General features: G+C 43.7%; 1 protein-coding gene across 1 annotated transcript in view; it reads left to right on the forward strand.

Moving 5' to 3' along the window:
- The window catches only part of Cdk5rap2 (CDK5 regulatory subunit associated protein 2), a 149,457-nt gene that overhangs the window by 117,509 nt on the left and 20,319 nt on the right, over nt 1–11,629 (forward strand). Inside the window, 5 exon segments of the mRNA XM_013348234.2 lie at nt 244–422; nt 4,548–4,667; nt 8,136–8,252; nt 10,208–10,397; nt 11,289–11,413. Of these exon segments, the coding sequence (XP_013203688.2) occupies nt 244–422; nt 4,548–4,667; nt 8,136–8,252; nt 10,208–10,397; nt 11,289–11,413 (731 nt within the window).

Raw genomic sequence — 11,629 nt, forward strand, 5'->3', positions numbered from 1 at the left:
AAAAAAAAAAAAGAATTTCTTTTTATTCATTTTTGAGAATATCGTATGAGTATTGTTTTTATATTATTGCTTCTTCCGTTCAGTTCCTCCCATTTCTTTTTCTTCTCAAATTCATGGATTCTTACTCTTTAATTATAATTATTACATATATATGTATATACATACATACATTTATAAATCCAGTCTTCACTAGATGATCTCAGGAGGTTGTATTTGGATATGACTTTTCTTTTGATCTTGAAGGTTGAGAACTGAGGAAGACAACTTAACCCATCATCATCTTCTGCCTGACTCTGCCGAGCCTTCTGCCTCTCATGCACTGTCAGATGATGAGATGTCTGATAAATCCTTCCTGTCTCTAGACCAGAAGACAGACAACAAGACTGGGAAGTTCCCTGCTATGGAGAACAATTTTCCTCAAGGTGAGTTAAGCTTCACTAAGCACCGAAGGCATAACCAGGCTGTCTTGTTTTGATGAGCAGAATGGGTTTATGTATGTCTGACCATTTCACCAATGGAGGGAGAACCAGAACTGCTCATGGAGGATGATTTATCAGTGGAAGGAGCCATGATGTTACAGTATGCTAGCAGTGAGGAAGTCTTGGTTTCTTTTTAAATGATGACTCGGGTGATCTGCTCTTTTCAAAGGGTGGGTAGAAATCCCTGGGGATATGTCACTGTTGTTAGTTGTCCTTTAGTTTCTGCACATCCTTAAGCGGGTCCCTTAAGTGATGACTCTTGGCCATGGCATCAGGCCCTCTAATTTGGTCTACTCAGGCTGCTGCAGCTGAATACAGGGGACGGCTGACAGCACAAATCCATCTTTCACAATCCTGATGTGTGGAAAGCAGAGGTCAGTGTAGTTGAGTTCTGTGAGCATCCTCTTCCCACTTGAATTCTGACATAGAGGAAGAAAGGTCAGGGGAGATCCCTATGGTCTGTCCACAAGAACATTAATTCACGGGCATTGCATCCTCATGACCTAATTTCCTCCAGGGACTCCACTCCCTGACACCATCACACCTGTGCTAAGGGCTTCAGCATGGGAATTTCAGAGCACAGATGTTCTGCCTTGTTCTGTTGCTAGGTGTGAACTAAACTGGCCAAATCAGCTTCCCAGGGACCTTCCCCATTCTCCTTTCTGCTTACAGCCTTCATTTCTTCTCTTGGGGTAGAAGTTGGACTTACTGTTTGTCATTCAGTATGTTTCAGAGATCCAAAGTACTATAGAGGCAGGCCAGATGGACTTGTGCTTAGCACACTTTTCCACCCAAACGGCAGATGGCAAGTATTGGAGGCTGTGCAGGGTGTGTCCTCTTACAGTTGCACAGCACTGCTCCAAAATACAAAGTAGCTCTAGTTAATGTGCATGGTCCACATGAGCTAATTCACAAGAAGGCAAGGTGTGGAGCACAGCCTATGTGTCAGGCCTTTCATATGTATAAACTCTGTATCTCTCTTGATGGTCTCTGATCTCTTGCCTATTCCAGTGGGTTTTTTCTAAGTCACCACAGTGGATTCTGTAACACACACTACTAGCACTCCTTGCTAAAACCCTTTGTTAATACTAAATTAATTACATAAGCCATTGCTTATTGAATTGTAATTGAAGTGTTTGGTTTAAACAACTAGATTTCTTTTAGATGGAGAAGCCGACCAATGTGTCAATGATACTAGAGCCAAGTCTTTGCCCCATGATGTCCTCTAAGGCTCCTCTGGATACTCAGGTCCCACATCTTAGACGTACCCAGAATATGACATGCACATTCTTGGTATAACTCAGGAACCTACCAAATCTTCCAGTGGCCAGTCACCTAGACCTTACTTCCTGGGGTTTCTGGTGGTATCCCTTAGAGATTTTTGTGAGACTTGATTTTTCCATCACTTCTGGTTGTGGGTTCTGCCCTCATCTACTTTAGGTTAGACTATAAATCATTTCCCTGTCCTTAGTATACCCCACTTCTGCACTTAGTCCAGTGTAACACTTAGCCCCTCTCCAGGATACTGAAACCACTGCATGAGATCTGATCGCATGGGTGGAGGAGCAGCGTGAATGGATCATTCAGAGGGAATGTGATCCCATTTTCTCTATGTTGTCTTAGGCACAGCTCTCTTCTGCCTATCACTGTATTTTTTTTAATATAAGAGATAAAGGTTAAAATAAATATAAAAAAATTAATTTTTCCAAATCTCAAAGTAATTCAGGCCTGTCTCTTGTCTCTGTTCAGCAGGGATGTGTCTGGGCTGCCTGTGCCACTAGCCCTTTTCTTGAGTTGGAGCCCCGTGCTCTGGAGCCATTGAAATATAGCCACTGTTTGCTTTTTTGTTTTTGTTTTTGTTTTTTATTTCTCTTCAGCTTTCTCTTCTCTGCATCTGTTTTTCCTTTTGTCACATTTTTAATCTGTATAGAGAAATAATTTGGCATTTTTTTCTTTGCTCACTTACCATTCTTTCATAGACTTTCTGACATGTTGTCAGATAATGTCACTTTTAGTGGCTTTGGAACAGCCCTCAGATGGCTGAACTGCAGTTTTCCTTCTGTTCCTAGAGCTCAGCACTTTCTCACAATTGTAAACAGTGCTGCAGGGGAGTCTTGAACACAAAGCCTTCCTCTTTGAGGGCACTTTCTAAATATAGATTCTCTAAATTTGGAACTATCCAGCAGCTTTCTTTTTTGTGTGTGGCAGATTTTATAGGATTTATGGTTTTTACAAGTTAGGACTTACTGGAAGAGTTTACTGTAAGACAGGAGGATCCTCTTCTCCCACTTTGGAAAAGGTGCTATAGTATTCCATTCTCCTCAGGATGGCTGCATAATTAATGCATGGTGTCTAATTCCCCTGGGGGTGTTTCCTTCAGCCCATGTGATAATCCTCACTCTGAAAGATGGCTTGTGTAGAGCATCATCACTCCACAGTCAGCAGTGTGAGACTCAAATAAACCAGCAAGGAAGGTGGCAGTCCAAACCAGTGAGCTGGCTGACTCTGGGCTGACGGTCTTCTGGAAGAAGGTTGGCAGGACCTCGATGCTGGGCCGGGAGGACCAGTGCTGGGCACACCACAAATGTGCACAGACAGCCTTTCCCGCCGTGCTGCAGCGGGAGGCAGACATTCCACTAAATGACTTGCCGCACTTCTGGCATTAATAGGAGATAGCTGAAGGTCTGGGAATTAAGTCATCTCATAAACATTCAAATTCATGGCAAAATTACTATTTAATTAGGAAAAGATCTGTAACATTGTGCTACTTTTAAATGAAATCCATTTTGGAGGAATTAAAACTGGGTCATAACATTAGTATAATGTTTTAAAACAAACATTACTAAGACATACTGAGTGTACCCTAATTGATGAATTAAAGACATTAGTTTTGCCTTTGGATATTTAATGTGATTATGTTTTAAACACTGACTCTGGAAATCCTCCTCTAGAGTGAAACTATTCTTCCTTCTTTCTCTGCTGAAGTGAGATGTGGCAGAAGGTAAAAAAAATTAATACACGATCATCCTAGGAAATTTGGAAAAATTAAGTATTTATTAAGTGATATGTTAAAATGTCAAATGGAGGTTTTTAAAAAAGCCTGAAATCTATCACCTTGAAGTAACTACAATTAATATTTCATTGTAATTGCTTTTTTGGTTTATTTGTTTATACTACCTGTATGTTCTTATATAGAATTGGGATTATGTTGTAACCAATTTTATCTTTTGAAATTTGCCATAACATAACACATTTTCCATATTTATAGTTTTCATTGCATAATTTAATAACTGTGTAATCCCTCAGCATAGTGAATGGACCTCGGTTCAATGAACAATTTGAGCTGTTTCAGTTTCCTGTCACTTGTAAACTCAGATAAGTATTTTCATGCATTCTGGCCAGTGCCTGTGAGCATCTCAGGGGAGCCTTAAATAGAGTCCTGGAAGTAGAACTATTTGGGAACCGACACTGGAGAGCTTTCCTAAAACTAGTGATATCAGTAGCCCTCGAGGGTCATACACATTTATACTCACACAGCAGTGATCTGAAAAACATTCTTTTTATTACCTCTCTCATTAGCATTGTTTTAAGTCTTGAAATTAATGAATGATAAAGGGATAACATACTCATTGCAGAAAAAAAAAGAAAACTAGCCTAGAAAATTATCTGGATTCATTAGGAAGGTAATTTAATCAACTCTCAGGCAGTTCAGGCTAACTTGAAAGTGATCTGTTAGTTTCACCATAAGGAAGATTTTAAATTAATATTTGATATTGAGAAGAATAAAAGGCTGCATTAAAGTTAGCATTAAAATTGTATGGAGTATAATTTTTGTGTGTGATGTAAAGTTACTTCCTCATGGAGGGCTGCAGAGAGCCATTATTGAGCCATGACTATGTGCTGTGGGAAATAGCTTGGCCTCCCCAAACCTGGGAAAGAATTGCCAGCTGCTGACTATCTCAATACATCCAGTGCTATTGAAATTTCAAGATCTCTGCATAATCTACCAACTATTCAATTTGTTGGGGACTTTAGACTTTAAATTTAAAATGTTTTTCCTTCCTGTAGACTTACTAATGGAACACATACAGGATATTCGAACTTTGAGAAAGCGTTTGGAAGAACCTATTAAAACAAATGAGAAGCTCCGGAAACAGCTGGAACATCAGAGGTCTGAGACTGACCAAGGTAAGGAAGGATTTTCCCAGGGTAAGAAATGGGTTGCTGCTCTGTGATGTGTTTGCCTGAAGAGGCTCTCTGTGAATCATACTGGGTGGAGAAATTGGCCAGCCTCTGGGGTCCTGAGCTGTAACTGTGTTCTCACTATAGTGGTATGGATTGGGATTCTAAAATAGAATAGAGCCGTATTTTTTCCTTTTTATCAATAGTTGACTATAAGCCGGGTAGTGGTGGTGCACACCTTTAATTCCAGCACATGAGAAGCAGAGGCAGGTGGATCTCTGTGAGTTCGAGACCAGCCTAGTCTACAAGAGCTAGTTCTAGGACAGGCTCCAAGGCTACAGAGAAACCCTGCCTCAAAACAACAACAATAGACCATAAATTGACATCTGGCAAATCTTTCATGCCAAAGAAGGCCAGCACTATTCCCACCCCACCTCAGTTTGCTTTGAAGGGAGTGGTCTTCCTTTAAAACTGAACACCTGTAAAACACTCCTTCACATGGTTCAGAAACCAGCTGTTGCTCACTGTAACTGTTAACCCCTCCCTCCCTCCTTTCCTCTTCTCTCTTCTTGGTTTCCTCTGTAGTCATTGTATTGTTGAAGTTGGTTGGGTTGCCCTGGGTGTGTTGATCGGTGTTGACTTTGGCAGTTCACTCTAGTCTTAGTTGTTTAATGAAACATGGTTTTTTTGCTATTAAATGAAGCAGTGTCATGAACAAGGCCTTGCTCAGTGCTCACTCAATAAATAGTTGCTTTTATCACTGTTGGTTTTATTTTACTATTTTATGTAACAAGGCCAGTTTAAATTTCAGTCTTTCCATGCTCTGCCATTGAGGACGCTGACACCATTTTAGAGGTGAGATCACTGAGTTCTAGAAATGTAGGACTCATTGGTAAAACTCAAGACTTGGACCCCAGCCCATTTTTCATTGCTCTGTAGTCCACACATAAGGCTCTGCGTATGCTTCGGTTTCCACTGTGGTTTGCAAGAAGCTTCCAGTCTTCTGCCTGGGCTTCCATTCATCCCATGCACCCTTCATCCTCCTCCCTCACCCCTAGGAAATTTGATTAATTTGAGTTATTAGTTGTGTCAAACACAGGAAAGAAATTCATGCCGGGCCCTTGATGTTCACTCTTGGTAATGCCTGAGTTAGATTCATTATGTTTTACATTTTCCCCAGCAAATCCAATTATGGAATTATTTGGGGGTTCAAATGGCCACCGGCTACAGTGGAGCCCAACTGTAGAATAATTCCTCTGACAGGGACGTTTACAGAGAGGCATTCATAAAATCTTCACTCTTGTGGAGAGATGTGCTGTTCTCGCCTTATTGTCACAGTTTCTGGAAAGACAAAACAAAAAGCAGTCTTCCCTCCCCCTGATGTGAAATGAACATCTGAACATCTTTTCACTCTGAAAAGGCAGGACTCTGTACGATGTCAAGGGGAGATGTCAGAAACTCTTATGCCTTAGAGGCTCTAGCTCACTGCAAGTTGTCTGGTCTGACTGCAGAGGTAGTACTCAAAGCAAAGGCTTGCCGCATAGCATCCAGGTGGCCTTCATGAGGGCAGTCGGGCCTAGGTAGGTTTAGTGAATCGGGAATGTTTTATGGCCTATTATTTATTTATTTTCAGATAATTCCCTGGCATCGATCAGTTTCGATGTTGGGATTTCTGCTGCTTGTTCTGATGAGTCTGTGGTTCTTGTGGCCCCACTCTCTGTTCATCTAGAAACACAGATGAAAACCACAGTACAGCAGCATGGGTGTTTTTATTGTGCTAACCAAGGCTTGGCAGGGAGGTGGGCAACTTGCCCGATGCCTTGCAGCTGTTAAGCAGGAGACAGGCATGTCTGAAATGATCCCAGAGTTCACTGGGACAAGTAGGGGAAGATGGTGTGGGAAGAGACATTTGTGAATAAAAATTAATCTGATTTAATTCTGTATGACTCATGTGTCAGAGAAGTTCTGTAGAGTGGGAAGAATATTTCCGGGAGAGCTAGCCACACCTTGTTTAGAAGGGATGTGGATGCACACCATAGGCACTTATGTACATATCCAGTGCTTTCAGCTGCAGGGAGCTGGGAAGAAATGTGAGAACAAGCAGTGGAAACAAGGGCTGATTTTTATACCTCCATTGATCACAAGAACCCCAGCGGCAGAGAGCTCTGAGGCAGGGTTAGGCTGACTTCCTTCCATGGTGACTATTTACTGTCAGTGTCCCATCCTCCTAGGACAGTGTCCAAGGCATGGGAAGGTAGAGTCTGGAGCTTCTCTCTTCTCTAGTGCACCATCTCCTTGAAGCCCTCAGCAGATTTCACTTAGGTCTCACTGGTTGCCAGAGACCCCTGCCCATGTCCTTACCTGGTGTCTGGGAGCACAGGGTTGTGGCATTTTGGTTGTGGTGTAGTAAGTGAACTGAATCAGTACAGAAGCCAGGAGGGAAGCATCTGTCTGCCACACAGAGAAGACGCTGGGCATCCTCCAAGTGCTCAAGGCCGCCTGTGAATGGAGCACCCCAATAGTAGCTGCAGACAAGAAAGCTGTGCTGAGCTTGGGAGGCCAAGGAGGTACCCAGCATGAGGCATGCCCTAGGTTGAATGACATAAAGTGCCCCCCATCTAATTCTAGATCCCAGTCTCCACAGTGTACACTTCTAGAAAGGGAATTAAGCCAGTAATTGATAGAGTATAGTTTTGACGGGGGAAGTGGGTGTAAAGAGCATAAAAGTCACTTGGTTATCAGCATTTTCTGGGCCTGGCGTCTGAATGGAGAGAGAATGGTGTCTGTTGTGGCACGGGAGCAGAGCAATGGAGGGGCTTGAATTCGACACAGAGAAGTTTATTGTTTGTACTGCAGACCACCAGATATTTTTCAGCATGAAATAGCAGTGAAAGAGTTGTGCTCGAGATGATAACGTCATTGGTAAAACAGCAGGGAATGAAGCTAGACAAGGTGCTTAAGGCCTAGAGCATATTAGAAAGTTTGCCATAGTCTGAGCATTCTGGGGAAGAATCAGCAGCTGTAATTGCCTGCTTGGACAGGAGGACAAAGGGGAATTTAGGATATTCCCTCATGCAAGCCTAGGTCAGGAATTGGAGTGGGCCTTCTCCTAAGACAGGGTAAGGGTAAGAAAGACCAGAGGGGGCAGAGTCAGACTGAGCTGCCTCAGAGACAAGGCCCAAGGCCTAAGAGTCAGTTAACCATGATGGTTGCTACTGTCATCTTTCACCCTGCTGTGGTTCAGCTCTCATCTTTGTTCATCTTCAGGGCATGGTGATATAGAAGCCTCCTCTTGCCTCCCTGTTAAGCTCACTGTCCTTGCCCTTTAGACTCTGGCTGTGTGTTGTTACATGGTTCGTGGGCTGGTTTTCATCACATGCTATATTTCTTCATTGTTTCGGCATATTTCTTAGAAAGATTTATCAGTCCTGTCCGGAGCTGTCTATAAGTCACCATTCCTGTGTGTTCTTATAGGTTCCACAAATGTTTCTGCTTATGGCTCAGAGCTGCACAGCTCTCTGACATCAGAGATACATTTCCTGAGGAAGCAGAACCAGGCCCTCAGTATGATGCTTGAGAAAGGGGCCAGAGGTAAGAAATCAGGGGCTACCTGCAGCCTAAATTCCAAAGCCCTTTATCAAAAGATATCTGGAGCTGACACCCTAGATTCCAAAGGGGTGGACCTGACAGTTTTCTACCGTTAACTGCACACCAATCCTGTGGAGCATTCCTTGTTTTATAGCTAAGAAAACGAGGGCACAGGTGGGTTACAAACCACCGCACCTACCTGTTGTGACAACTAGAGTAAAAAGCCTCCAGAGCAGCTGGGCGGTGGTGGTGCCCACCTTTAATCGGGAGACAGAGGCAGGTAGATCTCTGTGAGTTCAAGGCTAACCTGGTCTACAAGAGTTAGTTCTAGGACAGGCTCCAGAGTTACAGAGAAACCCTGTCTCAAAAAAACCAAAAAAGAAAGAAAGAAGAAAAAAGTCTCTACCAGGGTTTCAACACATGTTACTGTATTTTCTCATCCCATCCCAGGAAGAGAGAAGCACTGGAAATTTATTACTGCCAAATCTTTACTGGAGATTTTCTCCTACCAGTGAAGTTTATCCAGAATTCCTTTATAAGGATTCTTAATTCTTTCTCTTGGAGCATAGCTGCCAACGAGCTTTTACTTGTTACTGTTCATATGTATAATGATTCTAGAGTGAAGAATTATTAGCCCTGTTTCTCAAGTAAGAATTCACAGACTAAGCAATTGCCCTGGTGTGGTCACTGAGCTACAGGTGCTTTAGTTGGAATGTAGGCCAGCTTATCCCATAGTCCTGGGGGTGATATGGATACTGATTTTGCCTTAAGAGTCAAAACGGGGGCTCATGCAGTTCATGCATTCATTCAATAACTTTTCTCTATCCTGACATACAGGGGAGCTTGGTAGACTGATACAGAAATAAACAAGCCCGTATTTGCATTAGAAGGCTATAATCCGATGGATGAAATGGGCAAACTTATAGCAAGGAGGAGTTAGGCCTGCTGTGATAAAAAGGCAAGCCCCTCAGTTCAAGCCCTCAGGATCCAAGTCTACAAAGGAAAGGGATGCTTATCCAAGGTGTCTGAGGGTCAACGGAGGAGAAGAGACAAGGCGCAGGTTAGAGATGGAGTGATGCAGCTGTGCTGATGTCACGTGGACCAGCAGGAGCCCTCGTGCACATGGAAATACTGAATCCTGGTTAATAGTAGATCTACATCCAAGGCTGTGCCCCTTCCTGTCCATATGGCTACAGGGAAGCCTTACCCCTGTCTCTCATTTGTTTCTCATCTGGAAGATGGGGAAATTCCCAGGGCCTGCCTTGGCAGTATGCTGCAAAGACAGGACATTGAAACACGAGAGGGCTTGCTGTAGTGCCCTATATACAGTTAGTGCTAGGGTGTGCTACCATTGCCACTCCTTTGGCTCTCGTGTGGTGTGTCTGAGGCCTGGGCTAATAATAAGCCTGTCCAGACAGCAACTCTGCATCCTCAGTCTGGCCCAAGGGAGGAAGCTGAGTCACTGAGGAGTGAAGAGCTTCACTTAGGGTCACAGTAGTAATTGGAGAAGCTGCACTAGAACTCTTCCTCCATCTCCCTTCTGGGAGTCTTATTGTTTCCTGAGCCTCCAAGGGTTATTCCTCTGGGGAGCCCATGGCCTTCTGTGGAGTTCTGCAGGAGGCTTGCTGCTCTCCATACTCATTGATATCTGGGTTCCTGCCTGTCGCTGTACCCACCATATATACTCGCTAAGGTAAAGTAACAGAGGTTTTCAAGAACCATTATGTAATAGGAAGTTAAATAGACCCCTTTTATTCTAGTGATGTTTAATCTGCAGCCATGATATTGACAGATTTACCTGCCTAAAATGCATAGGATAATTGCAATGCCGAAACTATAAATGCCAGATTAAATCTCATTCTTTTCTGTATTCTTGGAATGCTTGAGCTGAACTGCCATACCAAGGTAATAAGGTTGGAAAAAACAAATGGTATCCCTTCTCATTTTTGTATTTGCAGATAAACAGAAAGAGAATGAGAAATTACTTGAGTGCCTGTCTAGGAAGGCTGCAAGTCTTGAGCACCTTCAGCTAGAGTACACCAGTGTGAAGGAGGAAAATGAAAGGTTACAAAGAGACATCAGTGAGAAGGACAGACACAATCAGCAGCTGACCCAGGAGATCTGCAGCAGCCGCCAGGAGCTGAACAGGTGGGCTTGACTCGGCTGGCCCTGATGGCCCGCTGTGCCTGAGGATGAGATCGTTGGCACGAGGCACAGTGACTCCAACCCTAGTGTGCAGAAACAAGCATTGTCAGCTGGGCATAAAATGTATGGAGAGTGGTCCTCTAAAAGAGAAGGAGGATGCTTGGGGTGGCTAGTATTTTTACTAGGGTGGTCAAGAAAGGGCTTTCTCAAAAGACCCCTTTTAATAGAGAGCTACACAGTGAACATGTGAGGTGAAACTATTGGAGATGGCCATGTTTGGCAGAAGGCACATAGTCCCTAAGACAGAGTTGCAGTGGCAAACCAGAAAGGGTGCTATGCTTTACTATAGTAGGAGCTGAGGGAAGGGAGGAGGGTGGATGCTTAGTCATGTTTGGCTTCTGGCCCTCTAAAGACTCCAGTTTTGCTCCAGATGGCATAGGTCACTGAGAGACTCTGAGTGAGCCAGGAAGATGTACATATACTCATTCTTCCTCATAGACTCCACCTTATTCCTTGTGTCAACACACAGGGCTGTCTCTTCTGTGTGAGTCACCTCCCTCTTCCTGCCCAGGTGCCATCAGACATCCCTGAGTAGAGGTCCTGGATCTTCCCTGCCTATGTACCTCTAGAAAGTGACAGCCTTTTGGGTTTCTTTGGCAGGAATTGGAGGACACCTTCCTTTAGAATGTCTATAAAGGTTACTTGAGAGGTCTATTAAGTGTGAGGCATAGGCTATGTGGGAACTGGGAACGGTGATGGAACTCTTAACCGTGCATGTCCTAGCACATTTTGTCCACACCCTCTGGCTGAGATGGCCTGGGCCTATTCTGTGAGTACTGGATAAGCCTCCTGGAGGGAGAATTAACCCTGCCAACCTTCCTGGGTCCATTTCAGGGTACAGGAAGAAATGAAGTCAAGGCAGCAGCTGCTCTCACAGAACGATAAGTTGCTCCAGGCCCTCCGAGTGGAGCTGAAGGTGTATGAGAAGCTGGATGAGGAACATAGGAAGCCACAGAGAGGTACTGTGTGCCCAGGGCCGGGCCTGAGGCATCTCAGGGCTATGAGCTCACCCAAAAAGCTGTTCATTGGGTGTGGGAGGACATGGCTCTTGGTTTTCCTTATCCTACCATTAAACCCATACTGGCCCATAGATAGACTAGGTATATTTAGAAGCAAACTCTTTGGCCCACTCTTTGTTTTTTTTTTTTTTCTTTCTTTCTTTCTTTTTTTTTTTT

This window comes from Microtus ochrogaster, chromosome 10 (genome assembly GCF_000317375.1).
Source record: "Microtus ochrogaster isolate Prairie Vole_2 chromosome 10, MicOch1.0, whole genome shotgun sequence".
Lineage (NCBI taxonomy): Eukaryota > Metazoa > Chordata > Mammalia > Rodentia > Cricetidae > Microtus > Microtus ochrogaster.